The 22,875-nt window shown below is 37.5% G+C and overlaps 1 protein-coding gene across 1 annotated transcript; it reads left to right on the top strand.

Annotated features, from left to right (window-relative positions):
* Window positions 1-14,253: 14,253 nt before the first annotated feature.
* On the top strand, window positions 14,254-14,968 carry LOC125501889. The gene is made up of 3 exons (XM_048659013.1): window positions 14,254-14,408; window positions 14,551-14,719; window positions 14,798-14,968. Exons 1-3 carry the CDS (start codon window positions 14,254-14,256, stop codon window positions 14,966-14,968), a joined length of 495 nt encoding a protein of 164 aa, XP_048514970.1.
* Window positions 14,969-22,875: the final 7,907 nt, after the last annotated feature.

Genomic DNA, 22,875 nt, shown 5'->3' with positions numbered 1-22,875 from the left:
ACTGTTGTCGAAATCTTTTTCAAAAAAATGATCTGAACAGACTCGATGGTCATCTGTTACTTCGTATTGGTTCAAGTGTAGTGCTGTAGCCCATTGCTGCCTTCTTTGTTTGTCTTTTGGAAAACTGTTACACAATGATGCTATTGATTAGACTAACGATGTAGTAATTTACATCGTTATTAGACTATTGCAAACGCAAATTACGAAACGTCGAGTATTTCCTAACCTCAAATTTATGTCACTATATAGATATTTTACGCATCCATAATCACTAAGAACTTACCGATGATAAGTCACTTTTTTTCTTGTTTTTCGCCACTTTTTTCACTAAATCTCCGTGCATTTTTGCAATTTTTCAGAATACATTTTTCGTGTAAACCCATTTTCTACGTATTTAACAAGTATGCCAGCATGGATACTACACGGAACTGATATTTGATTTAGCACAACAAAACTCGCCAACGAATCATCAAGCGTCCACCGGAGTAGTGGGAGGCTCATGCGCAGTTCACGTCACCCCCCTTACTTACGCGTTGCCAGATGAGGGGCTTTGTGCTCCGTCAGTATATTTTATACGTCCATGGTTCATGGTACTGTATGTGGGCCTGTCTGAAGACAATATGGCCGTCCGAAAAGCGTAGAGTTGTCGGATATTTGCTAGTTTCAAGTATTCAAGCGTATTTTAGACTTTTGCAATAAAGTGAGAGGTGCATTCTCTTTTATTAACTGATAGCATGGTGCGCTGAGTAGTCAAAGTGGTGAGCAAGTGACTACACTAGTGTCTAATTGGTGTAAATAGAGATGACGGGTCCCCACGCTGAGAAATCATCACGACGCACCTCGCATTTTATAAAATTCAATTTCATAGTTTTTTTACTTTGAAACCTGGTTTTTCCGACTAGCGCATCTTCCTAGCAATTAATAAAAGAGAATGCACCGCTCACTTTTTCGAATGAGTCGAAAATACGCCTAAATAGTTGAAACTACGAAATCTCGCATAGAAAATGATGCATATGGGCCATTCCACGTGAACCGGATCAGTCACCTCTCAGATATTTTTTTAATTTGGCTTGTCGATTGTCCATGGGGAGTTAGATTTTTGTGAGGAAGGATTTTTGAATTAGTGCAAATTTCGATTTATTATAAACAATCGAAAAATTGAGAGGCAGTTTCTTCGAAAAATCATAACTTCGTCAAAAATGATGTTGGATTCAATTTTTTTTTTAGAATTTACGCGGATAAAGCCATAGATTTGGAAAAAAAATAAATGGTGCCGGAAAAGTTTATTTGTCGTTTGTTTATTTGACAATGAATTCTTAAATGATTTTGAAAACACTGACGGATAGCACCGAAAAATTTAAAAAAAATTCTGACATATACTTTGAACTATACTACAGCCTGTGAAATAATTTCAAAGATGCGTTCGGCTTCGTTTCCGAGAAAAAAATCATCAAAGTTGGCGGCGCGCGTAAATTCGAGCTCGTCGACGCCTATGCGCGTGATGACGCGCGTCGAGCGACAGAGACCCTATCTACTCTCTACGGACGCTACTTGGTGTACGCTCGACCGCGGTATTCACGAGTCGTTTTCGCGATGATAGACACCGTTAAAAAATCTGAAAAAAATTCCATAGCTTTCCCATAACACGGCAAAGCGATAGAGTAAGTTCCAGAGATGTGTTATTCCTCGTTTTCGAGATATTATTGTGTCTTAATATGTCCAAGTAGCGAGCGCAGAGTGCCATATGCGTCCTGATATCTCGAAAACGAGAAATAACACATTTCTGGAACTCACTCTATCGCTTTGCCGTGTTATGGGAAAGCTATGGAAGCTATACAACTATATGTAGTTCAAAGTATATGTCAGCATTTTTTTCAAATTTTTCGGTGCTATCCGTCAGTGTTTTAAAAATCATTTAAAAATTCATTGTCAAAGAAACAAATGATAAATAAACTTTTTCGGCACCATTTATTTTTTTCCAAATCTATGGCCTTATCCGCGTAAATTCTAAAAAAAAAATTGAATCCAACATAATTTTTGACGAAGTTATGATTTTTTGAAGAAACCGCCTCTCAATTTTTCGATTGTTCATAATAAATCGAAATTTGCACTAATTCAAAAATCCTTCAGCACAAAAATCTAACTCCCCATGGTCAATCGACAAGCCAAATTGAAAAAATATCTGAGAGGTGACTGATCCGGTTCACGTGGAATGGCCCATATGTAACCTAAAAATATGTTACTATTTCAGTGTGCTTGTTTATAAACACTTATAAAGCATAAATAATCATTATTCAGTTAGCTCAAATATTTTGTTCTGAAAAATTTTAATACTTTAAATAACAAACTTTTAACAAATGATAATAATTCGTCATTATAATCACTTCTTAGCTTTTTGTAAAAATCCACTCAAAAATTTTATTTTTTCTTTACGTATCAAGAGATACAATTTACACATGGAATAACAAATTGTCTATTCTAAATTACCGGGTAAAAATATGGATCAAACAACAGATTCTGAAGACGAAACTGAGACTGGTGTCTCTGATCTTGACGAAATGTCTGACGCTGAATCGGAATATAGTCACCACGACTCCAATACTGAACAATCAGAAAGGGATTCTGATGACACAGATGACAACAATAATAGCCCACAGAAGAATGAAATGAATAATAAACAATTTGTGTTTGGGAAAGATAAAGGTACTAAGTGGCACCATGATCTGCCTAATCAAAAAGTTCGTACCAAACGACAGAATATTGTTATACGTCTACTTGGAGTTGAAAAATGCGCCAAGGGTGCGAAAACGTCTCTGGATTGCTGGAATCTATTTATACCTAATGAAACAATTGAGCAAATTGTTCATTATACGAACATTTTTTTGGAAAGTGTACGTTTATCAAAAAAACGTAAAACAGAAACTCAATCGGCATCCGTGGATGAAATACGGACTAGGATTGGATTATTGTACCTGATAGGCGTACATAAAGCTTCGCGATTAAACTTGAAAGAGTTAGGGGCAACTGATGGTTCGGCTCCGGATTGTTTCCGTGCGGTGATGTCAAGGACACGATTCTACAATCTCTTGTCAGCATTGAAGTTTGACAATATTAATAATCGTGATGAGCGAAAGAAATTAGATAATTTGGCGCCTATCCGAGAATTTTCGGAAGATTTTATTGAACGATGCCAAGAAAATTATACACCAGGCGCTTTCTTAACTATTAATGAAATGCTGCAAGCTTTTCGAGGTTGTTGTAAGTTTCGGCAATATATTGCCAATAAACCGGCAAGATATGGTATAAAAATTTACTTCATAACTGATTCAAAAAAATTTTACACCCACAATATGGAAATTTACTGCGGTAAACAACCATCAGGACCTTGATGTTGTTAAACTTCTGACCTCCAATATTGAAAACTGGCAGAAATGTCACCTGCGACAATTACTTCACATCTGTACCTCTTGCAAATTATTTGTTGGTAAATAACATAACTCTTGTTGGAACCATACGAAAGAATAAACGTGAAATTCCAAGAGAAATGACTGAAATTAAAACTCGGCCTATTTACAGAAGTAAATTTTTATTTACGGATACGAGTACGTTAGTGTCATACGTACCCAAAAAATCGAAGAACGTTCTGATGTACTCTACTCTACACAACTCGACAAAAATTGATGAAGAAACTGGGGAAAAATTGAAGCCAGAAATCGTAACTTTCTTGTAAAAGTCGACTGCCCCGAACCGCTCGTTCCGAGAGACTTTTGGTGAGGGTCACCTCGGAGGAACTATCCGCGACGTCGCTCACAATGACTCCCGATCTTCAAAAACTGTATAACTTATTGAGGCTGATTACGGCAGCTCGTGTCGAAACCTAGCCCCTGAAAATGGGCGCCACTAACAATAAGAGAAAATGATATGCAGCTCTTAGTCTGCTATCCGACTAGCCAGTAGTGCGACGAGAATACGAGAGGTGAAACTAAAAAAACGCACAGGGAGTTGGTCCTTGCTGGGTACTGGACCCTCACAATCCTGAGTGCTGAGTTCTACGTGAAATGATCAGGTCAGACATGCGACGTACCTGGGCCAGGTATTGGAAAAGAAATTAACAAATTAGCCGTCTTTCCACGATAGAAACTATAAGCGAATACTTCATTTTAAGCGACGTTATCGGTGATGAGAATGGACGTAATACAAAGTTTTGGCGAATTTAATACAAAAATGTGACGGGTTCTGAAACGTTGGAACAATTCTCGGACACAACACGGACACTTACGTTATTCCACTATCGTCGGGAGGAATCGGGTCCAAAGACCGATTTTACAAGACGTTGACGTGCAGCAGGACGTGTGCAATGCGGTAAGACGGAGACGAAGACGAAGACGAAGACGATGACGATGACGTTGACGGCGATGATGACGGTGACGAGGACTTCAGCTTCTCCTCTCTAATCCTTCATATCACCCTCCGGACAAGCCACCGGGTGCGTGAAGATTAGACGGAAAAAGAACGGCAATCGTGCTTCCTTAGATTCTAATTCACTCGTCCTCCTTATTCAGATCGTTCGCCGACGGTAGGGCAACGGAAGTATATCTTCTTCAGGGTCACTATAAATCCTTTCGGTCCTTTTCGACTCGTCCCTGAATTCTTACTGTCTCCTCGATCCCTCGATCATGTTCGTAATTTTTCACGCATGCGTACCGCCGGATTTTGGTGTCGATCCTCCGACCATAGATATATTGAACTAGATCGGACAAGTTGCGAAAAGTGAGAGTCATAGGGTATTAAGTCGCAAAATAAGAGTGCCAGCCCAGAGCGCCCTCTGCGTTTCATGGTAAAACAGACCCTTCATCGACCTCTGAGAGATTATCGGTCAACCGCACGAACGATCTGTAGATCCAATCTTCAAATTCATCCTTATAGACGGTGACGCGCGACAAGTATAACACGCTCGTCCGGACTATCGGTATTACGGTGCAGCAGATGAGCTTCTCTCATCACTAGGATGATTTCAGTGCAAATGGATATTATGATAATTTGTTCACATTTGAATACAAAAATCTGAAATACAATATTTTCTGTAAGGAGAATTATTCTTGTTCGGTTGAAAAAAATTTCAGTATAGTTCGCAATATTACGGCTTTGGAAAAAAGTAGTATTTCATGTTCGCTAACACAAACTATCGGTCGAAAAAAAAAAAAAAAACTGAATATAACTGTTATTCTCGTTGGGGCTTGCGAGTAGGAGTTTGTTCGTTGTTCAGCTTTTTGTGAACTTGTTAATATGTCACGATGGAAAGATTTTCGAGTACAGAAAAAATTTAGAAAAAAAAAAACCAAAATCAAAATCCAAAGATGCCGAGGAAAGGAGAATTAATTGAAAATCAATTGGGAAATAATGATTTCTAAGTGAGAAGAAAACTTGTAACAAGTTTTTCAAAGAAATTAGATTGTTCAATTAATTTTCACTGGAACTTAATTCTATCATTAACGTGTTGTCATTTTCTTCGATTCATTTTCTTTAGTTAGTTTATTTTCTACCGACCGACTTAGGGTCGTTTGCATTTGTATCCAAACGAACCTAAGTCGAAATTTCTTATGTCCAAACGAACCCTAGGCAAATTTTCTCCGTAGAAACGGATTCTGTCTAAACGATTTCTATCCAAACTAACCTCACTCGCACCAGCAACCAGGCTTTAGCTCGCCGCGCATCAAAGCGACGACACTCGCTTCCCAGCAAATTATCACTTTTGCACCTCGCTCTTTTTTCGTCCTTCTAGTCCTATAGTCTAGTCAACAAGTGCCTTTTGGTCAAATTTCAGTTAGCCTTCGCCGAATTCAATGTAAAGGTGATTTTTGGATCCAGAATGAGCTCGAGAAACTTCAGAAATCGCATGACAACGCGGTTGAAAAAATTACAAAAGTAATAAACAATTTAATGGAAAAAAAAGTAGGGTTCGGTTTTTTGCGGATATCTCGAAAACTATTGCGGCTATCTGAAATTTGATCTGAAAAAGATTCAAAAAGAGCAGAAAACACACTAAAAAAAAGTCCAACCTCCCTGAACTGCACCACGAATATTTATGATTTTAATTGAGCTATGAAAAAGTGACCGATGACGCCTGATTCGGCTCCCACGCGCGATGCTCGTTTGGGAGACAAGAGCAAAAAAAAAATTTATTCAACAGTTTATATATGAATATTGAGGGATAAAAAAATTTAGGTACTTGCTGGACACTTTAATAAACAATAATCAGTTGGAAAAAAATTAGAACCAGAATTACTCATTAACTGTTGATACGGCAAGTAATAATACGATAGTAGTAATTTTGGTAACAAAGGTAAGAAACTCGAAGAGAACGAAAAAATTCAAGATCCATAAATTTTTTAAATTAAAAAAAAACTGGAATTTTTTTTGTTCAGAAACCCACACACAGTTGTTATTGTATCATATTTAGTAATAAAAAAAAATCTCGCTCGAAAATTCATTTGTTTATAACAAATTGTTTATGCGAAAAACATTTTGAAAATAACTGAGAAATTTTTTTCCTTTAGAATGTCAAATAACAATTGAAATTATGATTTAAACAAGAAAATGTTTTCTTAAAAAAAAAATGTCACTCCTTTTTTTATATTTTTAATTTTTCTCCATAGCTTCAAGAAGTGGAAGGAATTTGAAACTTTCGGTTTGTTAATTATCCGAGTTTTTTTGTTATTTGCCTATTGAGAAAGAGTTTTCAATTTACAAAAGCATATTACATTGAAAAATGATGAATAAATTTTTTTTCCAACTGATTATTGTTTAATAGAGTGTCCAGTACGTACTTGAATTTTTTCATTCCTTAATATTCATATATAAACTGTTGGATACATTTTTTTCGCATATGCCTCTGAAACAATCATCGCGCGCGGGAGCCGAATCAGGCGTCATCGGTCATTTTCTCATAGCTCAATTAAAGTTATGAATATTCGCGGTACAGTTCAGGAAGGTTGGACTTTTTTTTAGTATGTTTTCTGCTCTTCATGAACCTTCTTTCAAATTCGGGATATCTGCAATAGTTTCCGAGATATCCGCAAAAAACCAAACGTGGTATATTGGAACAAAATTCATTCGAAGAACAAGCTATTTGCTTTTAATCGTGTCAATAACTATATTTTGTTAAATTTCATTATTATAAATCTCATTGATTATCGATCCGTTTTTTTTTTATTTCTTTTTTTACGAAAAGAAGTTCATATTGTATTGTCATCCAGTTATGAGGAGTGTTTGAAGTTTCAAATATCTAGCTCATTGGGAAGTTGGTTTAAAATCGATTGCAAAATTTTTACTGAACAGACAAACAGATGGACAAGAAAGCGGGTTAATAAAAACTTGATAAAGAGGAACGCTTCGTTACAGAGTCGTATCACCAATTGAAACAAAATAGATTCCACAAAAGCTCTATACAGAATGAAATTATTTCTTACCAGGTAGAATCTGATGTGAAATGTAAAAATAATTTTTCTGAGATAATTTTTTGAACAAATTTATGAGAGTAAAAAAAAAAGTTCTTTAAACAAATTTAAAGAAAAAAAAAAAAAGCACTTCACCGTTTTTGTGGATGCGATACGATAATTTGAAATATCATTCTCTTTTTAATTCCAACACGTTATTTTCGTGGTCAATGGTGATCCGGCAACGCTGCGCATAAAGTTATCTCGAGTATATTGTAGAATCAAAAGTAGGAATTATATATATATATAAGTATATATTATATATACTCGGTGCAACATTGCCAGATCACAGGTTTTGTTTCAGTGTTCTAAGATTGATACACTATGATCAGATATTAGATCTTACAATCATCCTCGGTGTACAATGCATCGTAAGCTGTATACATAGGCAATACAGAATACATATGGGTACGTATGTGGCAAAAAAAAATTTCTCTGAACCTTGTGAGAATATTCATCTGAGATTTGTGTAAAAATTTTAGATTTTTGAAAATTATTGATTCTAATTTCAGCAGTTCAAAGATAGGCAAGGATGTCATATTTCGGAACAATGAAAAAAAATCTCGATACACCTTTTTTTTTTACCAAATTTTCCGTACTTTTTGAAAAAATTGATTTTGACTTTCCATGGCCTTTAAAATGACCCTCTCGGTCATTTCAAGTGCCAAAATTCCTCGTTCAGAAATTTATAGAATTCTAAACTTTCTAATATCTTCTCTTTGTCTTCTGCGATTTTTCTTCAGAAGTTTTAGTTTTTGCGTGTAAAATTAATTTTGTATATTATAATTGCAAAATGATGATTATGAAAAAAATGTTTTGTACGAATGCTGCTTAGCTTTTCTTGTAGATTACGAATCTGCAATACAAAATATGGATTTCCGCTCGGAAAACCAAGTGACCCTCAAAACCCCCATACAATCCAGCTAAATTTCAATATCCATGGTATTATTGAATTTTCTTTCCATGATTCTGCAATTTTTGTTTCAAAAATTTTCCAAAATAATTCTCAGTTTTTGAGAAAACACCTTGTAACACTTTGAAAAATATATCCTGTTTATATGGAGGGTACAATCCACTATGCCGTGCATTCGTGCATTTTTGGATTTTGTGTTCTGCTTGTTGAGACATTACTGCAATAATTTATCACGGGTAAAACAGCCATGTATAACTATATCTAATATATCACGTTAAAAATTTATGGATACCGTGTATAACATGGCTCATGTCGCTTGGTCACATATCTGTCGGTCAAGTCGAACAGTTTCATAAAATTATCATATCGACCTGTTAAGCAAATCATGGGGTTTTAGGTAATTCTGTGAGTAAAACAGTGGCCTCAAGCTAAATCCTCAATTTGGGTTTTTTCGCCGAGCGCGCCGCCTACATTTAAACCCATACACTAGAATCCGCCATGATCTTGTCCGATCTAGTTCAATATATCTATGCTCCGACGCATATGAAAAGAGACAGTCGGTACGCAAGGTGAGAGACCGCTATATTTACTTTTATTGCTGATGAGTTCGTGTCCGAATTATGAAGGTGTCAACATTTCGTTGTAGTGGTATCGCACTGTGACGTTCAGTTTTACTGTCACATTCTATAACCGTACTAAAGCTGGTGTGGATGTTGTAAACCAGCTGCAGGGTAAGTACGATGTTGCTCGGGACACACGACGCTGGCCGATGGTAATTTTTTATGGTCTTCTCAACATTGCTGGTATTAATTCGAAAATTATTTATGAAAAAAACACTGGTAATAAAATACCTCGGCGAGAATTTTTGAAACAACTTTACTCTCAGCTAGTCCACCCACACTTAGTGAATCGTCTTCAATTACCGAATCTATCACTCGAACTGCGATCGATAATAATAAAAACTGGGGAAATTAAGTCACCAATGAATCCTCAACATTCAGAACGTGGATTGTGTTATCAATGCCCTAGAAGAGCGAATAGTTATACAACTAAAAGTTATACATCGTGTAATGCTCCAATTTGCAATAAGCACACAATTCGTTATTGCTGTGATTGCCAGTTGAATCTTGTTTCAAGATACGACTTGTAATACTACAATCGATCTGTGATAGTTTAAAAATTAATCTTGTCTTTATTGCCAAAAATTAGTAATTAGTCAATGATCAAATTATATTATCGTTGACCAAACATTGATATAATGTTTTATAATATTTTACTACTAAACTAAACTGTTGTAATTATTATGTTAATTAGATTGATCATAAGTATATTATTATCCCAAATAATAGTGGTTCTGTGACGTTAATTTAATTAAAGGAAAAAATATTTCTGGTTAATTATTAAAAAGCAAAGTGGTTTTTTATTTAAATAAGTTAATTTTAGTCATGTGAAAGGTTTCATTACGTGCAATGATTGCAGATTAATCATCACAAATATTTTCAAAATATGTACTTTTAATTTGTCAAGTTTAACTTCAATAAATTATTTGTTTAAATGAATTATTTCATATTTATTGCACCATCGTCCGAAATTTGATATTCTTTAGTTTGAATAATATGACTATTTAATTTTTAGTATTTAAATAAATAATATTTGATATTGTATTTTACTTGATATATAACCTAAAATTATTTAAAGTTCGCTCTTGGCGCTTGCGCAATAGGCGTGAGATTTTCTCTCATCACGATAGCAATGACTGTGGTACGGGAGGCGTATGTTCTGAAGGGTTGGAATAACTCACAAATAACTTCATATACATATGGGCCATTCCACGTGAACCGGATCAGTCACCTCTCAGATATTTTTTTAATTTGGCATGTCGATTGTCCATGGGGAGTTAGATTTTTGTGCCAAAGGATTTTTGAATTAGTGCAAATTTCGATTTATTATGAACAATCGAAAAATTGAGAGGCGGTTTCTTTAAAAAATCATAACTTCGTCAAAAATGATGTTAGATTCAATTTTTTTTTTTAAATTTACGCGGATGAGGCTATAGATTTATGAAAAAAATAAATGGTGCCGAAAAAGTTTATTTATCATTTGTTTATTTGACAATGAATTTTTAAATGATTTTTAAAACACTGATGGATAGCACCGAAAAATTAAAAAAAAATGCTGACATATACTTTGAACTATACTACAGCCTGTAAATTAATTTCAGAGATGCGTTCGGCTTTGTTTTCGAGTAAAAAATCATCGAAGTTGGCGGCGCGCATAAATTCGAGCTCGTCGACGCCTATGCGCGTGATGACGCGCGTCGAGCGACAGAGACCCTATCTACTCTCTACGGACGCTACTTGGTGTACGCTCGACCGCGGTATTCACGAGTCATTTTCGCGATGATAGACACCGTTAAAAAATCTGGAAAAAATTCCATAGCTTCCCCATAACACGGCAAAGCCATAGAGTAAGTTTCAGAGATGTGTTATTTCTCGTTTTCGAGATATAGGGACGCATATGGCACTCCGCGCTTGCTACTTGGACATATTAAGCCACAATAATATCTCAAAAACGAGAAAAAAAACATCTCTGGAATTTACTCTATGGCTTTGCCGTATTATGGGGAAGCTATGGAATTTTTTCCAGATTTTTTAACGGTGTCGATCATCGCAAAAATGACTCGTGAATACCGCCGCCGAGTGTCTACCAAGTAGCGAGCATGGAAAGTCCCAATGCGTCCGGATATCTCGGAAACGAGAAATAACACATCTCTGAAACTTACTCTATGGCTTTGCCGTGTTATGGGGAAGCTATGGAATTCTTTTCAGATTTTTAAACGGTGTCGATCATCGCAAAAATGACTCGTGAATTCCGCCGCCGAGTGTCTACCAAGTAGCGAGCATGGAAAGTCCCAATGCGTCCGGATATCTCGGAAACGAGAAATAACACATCTCTGAAACTTACTCTATGGCTTTGCCGTGTTATGGGGAAGCTATGGAATTTTTTCCAGATTTTTTAACGGTGTCTATCATCGCGAAAATGACTCGTGAATACCGCCGCCGAGTGTCTACCAAGTAGCGAGCGCGGAGTCCCAATGCGTCCCTATATCTCGGAAACGAGAAATAACACATCTCTGAAACTTACTTTATGGCTTTGCCGTGTTATGGGGAAGCTATGGAATTTTTTCCAGATTTTTTAACGGTGTCTATCATCGCAAAAATGACTCGTGAATTCCGCCGCCGAGTGTCTACCAAGTAGCGAGCATGGAAAGTCCCAATGCGTCCCTATATCTCGGAAACGAGAAATAACACATCTCTGAAACTTACTCTATGGCTTTGCCGTGTTATGGGGAAGCTATGGAATTCTTTTCAGATTTTTAAACGGTGTCGATCATCGCAAAAATGACTCGTGAATTCCGCCGCCGAGTGTCTACCAAGTAGCGAGCATGGAAAGTCCCAATGCGTCCCTATATCTCGGAAACGAGAAATAACACATCTCTGAAACTTACTCTATGGCTTTGCCGTGTTATGGGGAAGCTATGGAATTCTTTTCAGATTTTTAAACGGTGTCGATCATCGCAAAAATGACTCGTGAATTCCGCCGCCGAGTGTCTACCAAGTAGCGAGCATGGAAAGTCCCAATGCGTCCGGATATCTCGGAAACGAGAAATAACACATCTCTGAAACTTACTCTATGGCTTTGCCGTGTTATGGGGAAGCTATGGAATTCTTTTCAGATTTTTAAACGGTGTCGATCATCGCAAAAATGACTCGTGAATTCCGCCGCCGAGTGTCTACCAAGTAGCGAGCATGGAAAGTCCCAATGCGTCCCTATATCTCGGAAACGAGAAATAACACATCTCTGAAACTTACTCTATGGCTTTGCCGTGTTATGGGGAAGCTATGGAATTTTTTCCAGATTTTTTAACGGTGTCTATCATCGCAAAAATGACTCGTGAATTCCGCCGCCGAGTGTCTACCAAGTAGCGAGCATGGAAAGTCCCAATGCGTCCCTATATCTCGGAAACGAGAAATAACACATCTCTGAAACTTACTCTATGGCTTTGCCGTGTTATGGGGAAGCTATGGAATTTTTTCCAGATTTTTTAACGGTGTCTATCATCGCGAAAATGACTCGTGAATACCGCCGCCGAGTGTCTACCAAGTAGCGAGCATGGAAAGTCCCAATGCGTCCGGATATCTCGGAAACGAGAAATAACACATCTCTGAAACTTACTCTATGGCTTTGCCGTGTTATGGGGAAGCTATGGAATTTTTTCCAGATTTTTTAACGGTGTCTATCATCGCGAAAATGACTCGTGAATACCGCCGCCGAGTGTCTACCAAGTAGCGAGCGCGGAGTCCCAATGCGTCCCTATATCTCGGAAACGAGAAATAACACATCTCTGAAACTTACTTTATGGCTTTGCCGTGTTATGGGGAAGCTATGGAATTTTTTCCAGATTTTTTAACGGTGTCTATCATCGCAAAAATGACTCGTGAATTCCGCCGCCGAGTGTCTACCAAGTAGCGAGCATGGAAAGTCCCAATGCGTCCCTATATCTCGGAAACGAGAAATAACACATCTCTGAAACTTACTCTATGGCTTTGCCGTGTTATGGGGAAGCTATGGAATTTTTTCCAGATTTTTGAACGGTGTCGATCATCGCAAAAATGACTCGTGAATTCCGTCGCCGAGTGTCTACCAAGTAGCGAGCGCGGAGTCCCAATGCGTCCCTATATCTCGAAAACGAAAAATAACACATCTCTGAAACTTACTCTATGGCTTTGCCGTGTTATGGGGAAGCTATGGAATTTTTTTCAGATTTTTTAACGGTGTCTATCATCGCGAAAACGACTCGTGAATACCGCGGTCGAGCGTACACCAAGTAGCGTCCGTAGAGAGTAGATAGGGTCTCTGTCGCTCGACGCGCGTCATCACGCGCATAGGCGTCGACGAGCTCGAATTTATGCGCGCCGCCAACTTCGATGATTTTTTACTCGAAAACAAAGCCGAACGCATCTCTGAAATTAATTTACAGGCTGTAGTATAGTTCAAAGTATATGTCAGCATTTTTTTTTAATTTTTCGGTGCTATCCATCAGTGTTTTAAAAATCATTTAAAAATTCATTGTCAAATAAACAAATGATAAATAAACTTTTTCGGCATCATTTATTTTTTTCATAAATCTATAGCCTCATCCGCGTAAATTTCAAAAAAAAAATTAAATCTAACATCATTTTTGACGAAGTTATGATTTTTTAAAGAAACCGCCTCTCAATTTTTCGATTGTTCATAATAAATCGAAATTTGCACTAATTCAAAAATCCTTTGGCACAAAAATCTAACTCCCCATGGACAATCGACATGCCAAATTAAAAAAATATCTGAGAGGTGACTGATCCGGTTCACGTGGAATGGCCCATATATGTAAATGAAGCCCGCTCCGGCGCTTCATTTAAATTGAATTTGCCGCGCACGAATCCCGAAAACCGCGCTAGTTGACAGGACACGAGGAAGGCGCGTGGCTAGAGAGAGAAGGAGGTTAGGACGACGAACGCACGAAACTCTAACCTGTCAAAGAAGAGAATTATTAATTAGTTGATAGGAAAAGAGTTGAGGGGAATAACAGCTTTAATTGTTGTTTCTCTTTTCAGGTAGGATTAGTATTTAGTTAAAGTCTAGAATCCAAAGTAAAAGCATGAACATAGTATTTAAATAAAGTAAACTCTTTTCAGAGCAACGCAACTGAGTTTTGTTACTTTCACCACATTCCTTCAACCGTTTATCACAGACATTATATATTTTTATATCTAAATTACTTATCCAATTTTTCTTCAAAAGATGATTTCAAATCAATCAATTGACCCTGGCACGAAAAACTGGCCCGAAAACGATTTTCTGCTGCCCGAAATTGATAGCCATTCGTCATTGGTTGATAAACCAGAGAACACCTCGACAGAGGAATTCAACGAATTTCTTGCAGGGGACAACACTTTGTGAGTTGATTGTGACTAACATAATTATTATTTTTTTCTTTTTTCTGAATTTTTCATCTACTTTAGTTTGTACAATTTTCAACTGAAACTTATCTGGTGTTGAGTATAACTGATCTGCTTAATTAGATACGTTTTCTTACAGATGCATTGTCGGATACGTTGATTCCATTATTGGAACTAAAACTGTCGGCCGTGAACGCAGTTTGAATCTATTCAAATTTACTATGAACAATGCAGATAGCTGTGGAGTTACTGTTCCAATTTGGGAGGATCAAATTAGTAAATATACATCACTCGTCAAATTTTGTGAAGTAATTCCTATAACATGTTGTTTTTTTTCTCAACAAATAATTAACATCAAATCAATAATTTATTAAATTTTCCGGCAGATAATTCAAATGATGATTGTCAAATCATTACCTCTGGATCGTCTGTATGATAAACGTGAGGAAGGATTTGTAAATTCTGATTTATCCGTACAACGTAACACGGTTCTTAATTTTTTCGGCCTGGCAAGCGAACCTTTTATTTGGCCCGAAAAATTGATGCAATCAAACTAAGATATGCTGGAGCATACTCCGGATTGAAATGTACTGAACAAGTGAGCATAAATACATCTTGACATCATTTCAAAATTCAACTTTCATTCTAATAATTGATTTTCGAGCTGTCCAAGAATATCCGTCCGTTGAGTTTTTCCAAGTAACAACTGGAAGCGGTAGTTAAAGTTTCGCCAGTGCAGCAATAACTGACGGCTGCTACAATTCGCGGTTGCAAATTGCAAATTAATGGATACCTAAAAAAAGATAAATATATGCATATTAAATGCCTTGATTCAAATCCATCTATCATATTTTTTCATCCTCAACTCTGTCTATTTATAGATGAATCCACTCACCTGCAAATCAAGAATATGTCCGAGATCAAAATTTTATTTACCGAGAAAACTCGAGGAATTTCAGAACTGAGTAAAGGTTTTTGTGCTCCGTCAGTCATTTTGCCAGAAGCCACAAATGATCAAGCGACATCTTGTCTAACAATCTAAATTTTACGATTTTAAGATTCTTCGCAAATTTGATTTTTATCTTTTCCGTTGATTGATTCTTTTCCTGTTTGGTATTGTTTGAGTTAACTACGATGCCTGATATGATTAATCGTATTTTTCATTATGTAATGAAAAACTTCAAAACTTCATGAAATATGTTTTACGATTTATTCTTTATAATCATTGTCAAATAAAAGAACTGCTCATAATATCCAACTAACATATTTTTACACAGCAATCAGCGAATATTTTTGGGCTCGATGATACCATGGTCTCATAATCGGGCATACCTATTACAACTACAAACCTCTTGTTGGCTTTTTTGCAAACTTAAATGGCACTTTCCTTTCGCAAATTTAGAATGATCGTTTTCACCTTACGTAAAAAATAAATCAAATTGATCTTATACCAACAAATATTCACATCATTGGAGAAAACACTACCCAGATAGCAAGCATGTCCAAAGGATATCTCTGAGACGTCTTTACGCAACGTCCGAGCGCGTCGAAGTTACGACTTCATTAAAGTTGTCTCTGCAGAAAGACGTTTCTTACACGACGCGCGCAAGACGTCTTGGAAAAGACGACGCTGTAAAAGACGCGGGAAAGCGTTCAGTCTTTAGTACGTTGGGACGCCGGGTAGATCGCGCCTCGTGCGACTCTACTGTCATGCTATTGTTTGACGACGGTTTTGCGAGTAACTATAGTCACACGAGTGCGGCCTGGAAATCCCGGAATCCCGGGATCTCTCTTTCCTTCCTCGCTGTGAATGTGAAACCACGCGGCACACCGTGCTTACAATACATGTATTATAAATGCAATTCATGATAATAAGGTAAGAACTTATTTCGTTATTAATAATAGGGAGGGCATTAATTGTGGTGCATGTATGTATTACGTTTTTTATTTATTCGAAACTCGTAGAAACCTAGAAATTTCGAAATCTGTCGTATAACCTCACTTAGAAGACGCCATCCCAGTCTCCGAATTTATGGTGAAGCGCTCGAAGCATCTTATTATCATTTTGTCAATACATATAAGTAAACAGAGGCAGACGATACTTCGGGCGCTCCGAGTGAAATTAGAGAAATACCCTGTGCCAGAGCTTTCTGTGCCGTAACCACGTCGAATTATTTCAGTGTCGACGAATTCGTTGAACCGACGCTCCTTTTTTCTCTGGCTGTGAACGAGGAGCCGCCTCGAGCAATGCAGCTCACTGTGCTATAAAAAGAGAAGAAACACAATCATAAGGTAAGTTAATGCAATCTATGCACAATAATAGGGAGCTCCATTCGTTTTACTGCATACAATAGGGTGTTTTAGAAAAAACTTTTTTTTTCTATTTTGAAATAGGCTCAAAAGTTTTGTTTGGACTCAAAAAGATGCCTGTTAAAATTTTAGCTCTCAATATTAATATTTACATGTCCCTTATCGCACTCTTTCATTTTCCCTAAGATTAACATAGGAAAAATGTTGTTTGTTGTTTTCGAATTTCATCGGATTTCGAATCATGAAATTTACCGTAAATTCAACTTTGACTCGAATAACTTTCGAACCTGTGAACTTATCAAAAAATGATGGGAGACTTTTTATGTAGAGCGTTCAATTCTCCGTAAAAGTATGTCTTTGTCAAATCTGTACATTAATTTGTTGGCGAGTAACAAAATTCAAAAGCAACAAACATTTTTCCTATGATAATCTTATGGAAAATGAAAAAGTGCGAGGAGGGACATGTGAATATTAATATTGAGAGCTGAAATTTTAACTGGCAACTGGCAACTATTTTGCTCCTACCGACGTCTAGAGTTCGATTTTAGACCCGCAAACGCGGGACAACAGTTCCACTTTTATTCCCTCATAGTTGACAAGTGCACATGCGGGAGTGAGGTAATAAAAGTGGAACTTATGTCCCGCGCTTGCGGGTCTAAAATCGAACTTAAGGCTGTCCCAGCGACCCCCACCACCGCTTATTTTTCCATAGTTGTGTGGCGTCCGTGTGAACGCAATCGCATATTTCAAATCACTCCTCGATAAAACAACAGATCACTCTGAAACTGCTTGGGACAACTCATTGAAGTGTGGTGAAGGGGGCTCTGGTCAGGTACAAACGAACAAAATTAGTTTGAATTAGTAATTGATTTATTTTTGCGAGGCTGCGGATCAGCTGTCACTTAACCAATTTGAAGCACACGGACGCGAACCACAATTACACGAAAAACGCACAATTTACGGAAAAGGCACCGAATAACGGACCAGAACCCCCTGCATGCTAATCCTGTCGACCGTTTGGAAAAATTACAACGCAGATTATTGCTATTTGGCGACTTAAAACCGAATATGGGAGCCGAAACACAAATCGTGAGCGCGGCCATGTTTTTCTAGCCCGCGTCACTGAAAGTCGCGTAGGAACAGTTCACGACTTTGCCGCAACGTTTTGAGCGACATCAGCGCTACACAGTCGAGCTCAACAGCAGGGGTGCTCAAATAAGATTTCTCGCTCGTCAAGCGTGCTCTAAGAACCGAATCCCATCCTTATCGGCACATAACTATTATACATGGGGCTATCCACGTCAACTTGACACGGCTCCAGACCTCATATCTCAGATTTCGTTTTTAATTTTACATGTTACCATCCTACCTCTGGAGAGCTCCGAATTTTTTGTGCTGAGTTTTCAAATCATCACCTCCGGAGCTATGAATGTTTTCGAACAAAAGGTGTTTATTTGAAATTCAGCAAAAAATCACAAATAGTCTGTGGAGAATATAGACACCCTCCCACTCACAGAAACATTGGCGGAATTTGGCTCATATTTGTTTTCTATTCATACAAAATTTTATTTCGAAGAATGCTTTTCTGATGACATTTATGCTCTTGAAAATCTTTCGTACTTACACCATTCCGGTATTTCGAAATAACAATTGCTTCAAATTGAGAAAAATACGTCAGAGAAATTCCCGAAGATGTTGATCAAGATACAAACAAGCGGCTACCGGCCGCCGATGTGCCAGCCCTTCAACCTCCCGGTTTTACGCCAATTGACAAAAAATAAAAATATTCTCATCCCATTCGAATTTCAGGAGTTCAACGTGAAACTCGAAATGAGCGACCTTCGCGTACGACATCACATCCAAATTTGGATCGTCAGACATTTTGAACCATGGTAATGCCCAGATGTTGAATATTGGGCTTATTTGCGTTGCGTTCAGATGAAAACTGGAGTTCGTTATTTCAGGGATTTCACATATTTTCAGGATAGTTATGCAACAACTTATTATTTTTTAAATTTTTTATTTTTTACTACGGGCCGACACGTGACCGTTTACTGCTCGCCGTAGTAATAATTATGGTAAACGGCCACGTGCCGGCTGTATACAAAAACACCCCCGCCCCGCGGGGGGTTGCCGCCTTGCGGGGGGTTGGCTCCGCGCCCCCGCCCCTGTACCCTGTGGGCTGAGGTGGGCAGCCGGCCCCTCGCCGCCCTCCTACCCCGACCGCCGTTCTGCCCGCGCGCGGGCGCTGCTGCTGTTGTTGTTGCTGGTGCTGTTGTTGTTGTTGTTGCTGCTCTGGCCGCCGCTGTCGGCCCTTCAGCAGCTGCAGGGGCCACGGGCGCAGCCTTGTCGCGGTGGTAGAACATGCGGTGCCGCGCCCGCCTGGCAGCTCTACCACCGCCACGGCTACGTCGCGGCCCCTGCCCGGGAGCACCGCTACTTTCGCTGATGTCAGACTCCTATGAAACAAAAACTGAATTATTAGCATAAAAAGCATAGTCTCATCAAATCTAACTACGAGCATTTGTAGACTGTGAAGCACATTGATAGTAAAATAATGTCTAAACCCACGCAATATTCAGAACAATCACGTTCCAAGTATCGTTATCAAGGAGTATTATTAGGGTTTTCAACTCTCCCAATGATTTCCTTTCACTATTATCGATCAGCTTCATAAATCCTTTTACGATAATCCTCACACCGAAAACCGCTTTTAATTCTAAGATCTGTTGTATGTATACAGGGTGAATCCTTCAACTCTGTCAACCCGTCAGGGGTATGTTGGGGCTGCTCAGACAAGCATTTTGAGGTAACACACTTATGGTCGGAAACTCCTCCTAACGGCTGTGGAGGGCTTTGGAGTTTTGTTTTTTAAATTTAAAAAAAAATTTTTTTTTGTTTTTAATTTTTTCTTTATGGTACCCAGTTTCCCTCGCGTGACGATTAACTGCAGAGAAAACTTGCCTGTGGGGAAAAGGTCGGTTTGGGAACCGTTCACGATACCAGCGTTGCGCAGCGAGTGAATTCGAATCATTGGCGCGGTACGCATAATGCACATCTGTTAGCTCGACCCAAGTAAGGCGGTTCATAATTACTCGACTTGTCATTGTACCGATGAGACACTAAGAAGTACGTTTTTTAGCGCAGAACAAACCATGACGTTCGAATCCGAGCGAAAGTAGGAGCAACCCCTGGGTACCAGAAAAAAAAAATAAATGAATAAATAAATTTTAAAAAAATCTTCAAAGCCCTCCACAGCCGTTAGGAGGAGTTTCCGACCATAAGTGTGTTACCTCAAAATGCTTGTCTGAGCAGCCCCAACATACCCCTGACGGGTTGACAGAGTTGAAGGATTCACCCTGTATATTGTTGCATTTATAAAATGTCAAACAGGTAGCCAGTTTTGATTTTTACGAGAAAAAGCTCAAGTCTACTTCCGGTAACGGTCCACCCTACTTTTGGTCACCAAAAATCTGAAAATTATTGTTTCTACATTTCCTTTGACATTGTTTGTTTATTTTTACGGCAGATCGATTGAAAAAAAAAAGAAATACAATTCTAAAAGTCAAATATTTCGAATAGTTTTTCGAATTTTTAAATAGCAAGAAACCTTATTTCTATAGAAAGCTTTATGTTCTCATTTTTTAATGTGTGAAGGTATTTCCATCTCAAAGTACATAAAATGAACACTGTTTAAAAAAGAATCTATATTGATTCACTTATGAAAGATTTCACGTCATAATCTTATCTTATTAACAAGAGAGAGACAGAGAGTATTCTTCCAATGACAAAAAGTAATTCCAATATTTATTTTTCGTGGTCGTCCTTTTTTTTTTATCAGTCCCCCGTGAAAAAGAATAACTGAATAAAAACCATGGTAATTCTTCGATACATGGGGAAGCCAACTTTCAAATCATTACCATACTTTCGAACTGGTTTTGTTTTTATTCTTCTTTTTCAATTTTCCACAGAATTTTTTCGTTTTCATACATACACCTCGGGAGAGGCCAGTGATTCCCACGTATGATGCCGCGCTCGCTGCGCTTGCGCGGCAAGCTCCGCACTCGTTGGGAATCACCCATTTCTCTCACTCGATGTACAATGTATTATTTTCCCACAAATAGAATGTAAAGAATAATAATACATCATGTGATTGATAAATTTCGGTACTTAAGTATGCGGAATATGCGCGTCGTAGCTAACCATTTTCTAGCTTTTTGCAGCGAGAAAAGATTACCAGTAAAAATCACCGATTGGGGAAATTTAGCCCGAGTTGTTCGTCTCTGAACGAAGTATCTTTGGCATTTATTTAAAAACAATAATAAATGACTATTCATATCACGCGTGCCTATCCATAAATATCCAACACATTTTCAAAATTGGTTGCAAGGATTTCAATGCCCTTCGGAGAGTGTGAACACTCATGGAAAAAATGTATGTACCTGATGAAAATTGGTGAGGGGAAATCATTGGTCGACTTCACGCAAAACCCCTTATACATATGTAATACGTAGTTCAATTTTTCCTATAAACTCACACTCGCACTCCTGGTGAGGCCCCCGCCACGGCCCCTGCCGCCCCCGCCGCCTCCGCTGCACCCAGACGCCCCATTAGCTTCCATATCTGAAATTTTATTTCATGTCATAATCAATGATTTTGCGACATCACCTTGGACCAACAATCATAAAAACCGAACCACGGCAAATCATGCTGTACAAATATCGACGCTGATCAGGGACCTCATTGGAATATCATTACAAAAATCTGAAACATTTACATTCCTTCTCTTTCTTTTCACGCCGTAACGTGCCGATATTATTCTAAATTTCTTTCATTTTCTATAGCTACAGCTCCAGATAGGTACTACTATATGGGCAATTCCACGTCAGACCGGACAGATTTAGCGCTTTTTTGACCTCATATTTTTCAAATCAGACGGAACTTTTTTCTCGTATTATATACTGAAAAAGAGCCGATACGTGTTTCAGCATTCGTCCGAAATATTTTTCTTACGAAAGTTGGAAAATATTTAATTTTGATACAAAATAACGCCCGGTAAGCTTCAAAAATTATTATCTCCGGTTCTATCTGTTGTATAAAGATGATTGATAGCGCATTTTAAAGGTGAAGGAATAAGCTTTCAGTAAAAATTTTATTCATCCGGAAATCATTGAAAATTCTAATTGTTTTTAACAAATGAAATGATTTTTCTGATGTGACTGCCCTGACATGCACGCACTAAAAGCGCTCAGCAAACATTATATCCGACCGCAATAAGATAAGAAAATAAATAAATTATAATTGCGTAAATCAAATGTAAAAACAGTATTATTTACTCACCAGACATAATGTTTTCTTCTTAAGGATGTTTGGGAGGTAAATCTAAAATGCTACGAGACAAACGAAAATCTAACAGTTTGTTCTTCATTTAATGCTAAAACCCCTGTAAAAATTTCAAACTGTTTCACTAAGCCGTTAAATAGTTATTGCAATTTTAAAAAAATGTAATTTTACATGTAATCCAATGGAGATTCGTTGACAAAACAGGTTAAATTCAATTTTACTAGTAAAAAAAAAGCTACCATATATTCCAAACTTTCATAATAAGTAAAGTAAACTTTGAAGAACTCACTTTGCATCGGTTTATTTGAATTCACTAAATTGTTTGCAAGAAAAAAATTAAAAACAGACCAAAAACTTGGGTATTATTTGATAAATTCATTAGTGTACAAGAAAGTGCGGCAACACTGTAGTCAGCCGAGAGTTATAGTCATATATATTTTACAAGCACTTATAGGTAATGGTACAGTTGGTTACATAAAAAGAGAGCAATATACAATAACCTTCTTCGTCGCACCGATGACTCCATGGTACGTAGAACAAATTGGGATGTCATGTGTCAAATTATTTATTAAAATTATATTTAAAAAATTTATTTCGTAATTCATAAAAACAATACTTTTATTCTAAATCTTTATATAAAATTTATATTAAACATATAACAGTCTTTTAAGTTAAAATAAATTCCAACAGTAAGAATATAATGCGATAATTTTTATAAAAATAACTTATAAGTAAATCACTTAGTTTCATATACATTTTTTAATTAATAAAATTAAAGTACGACATGAGTAAAACATAAAAAAATTAAATT

This window comes from Athalia rosae, chromosome 7 (genome assembly GCF_917208135.1).
Source record: "Athalia rosae chromosome 7, iyAthRosa1.1, whole genome shotgun sequence".
Classification (NCBI taxonomy): domain Eukaryota; kingdom Metazoa; phylum Arthropoda; class Insecta; order Hymenoptera; family Athaliidae; genus Athalia; species Athalia rosae.
The sequence above is the reverse complement of the archived record's forward strand: the minus strand, read 5'-3'. Positions and strand labels throughout refer to the sequence as shown.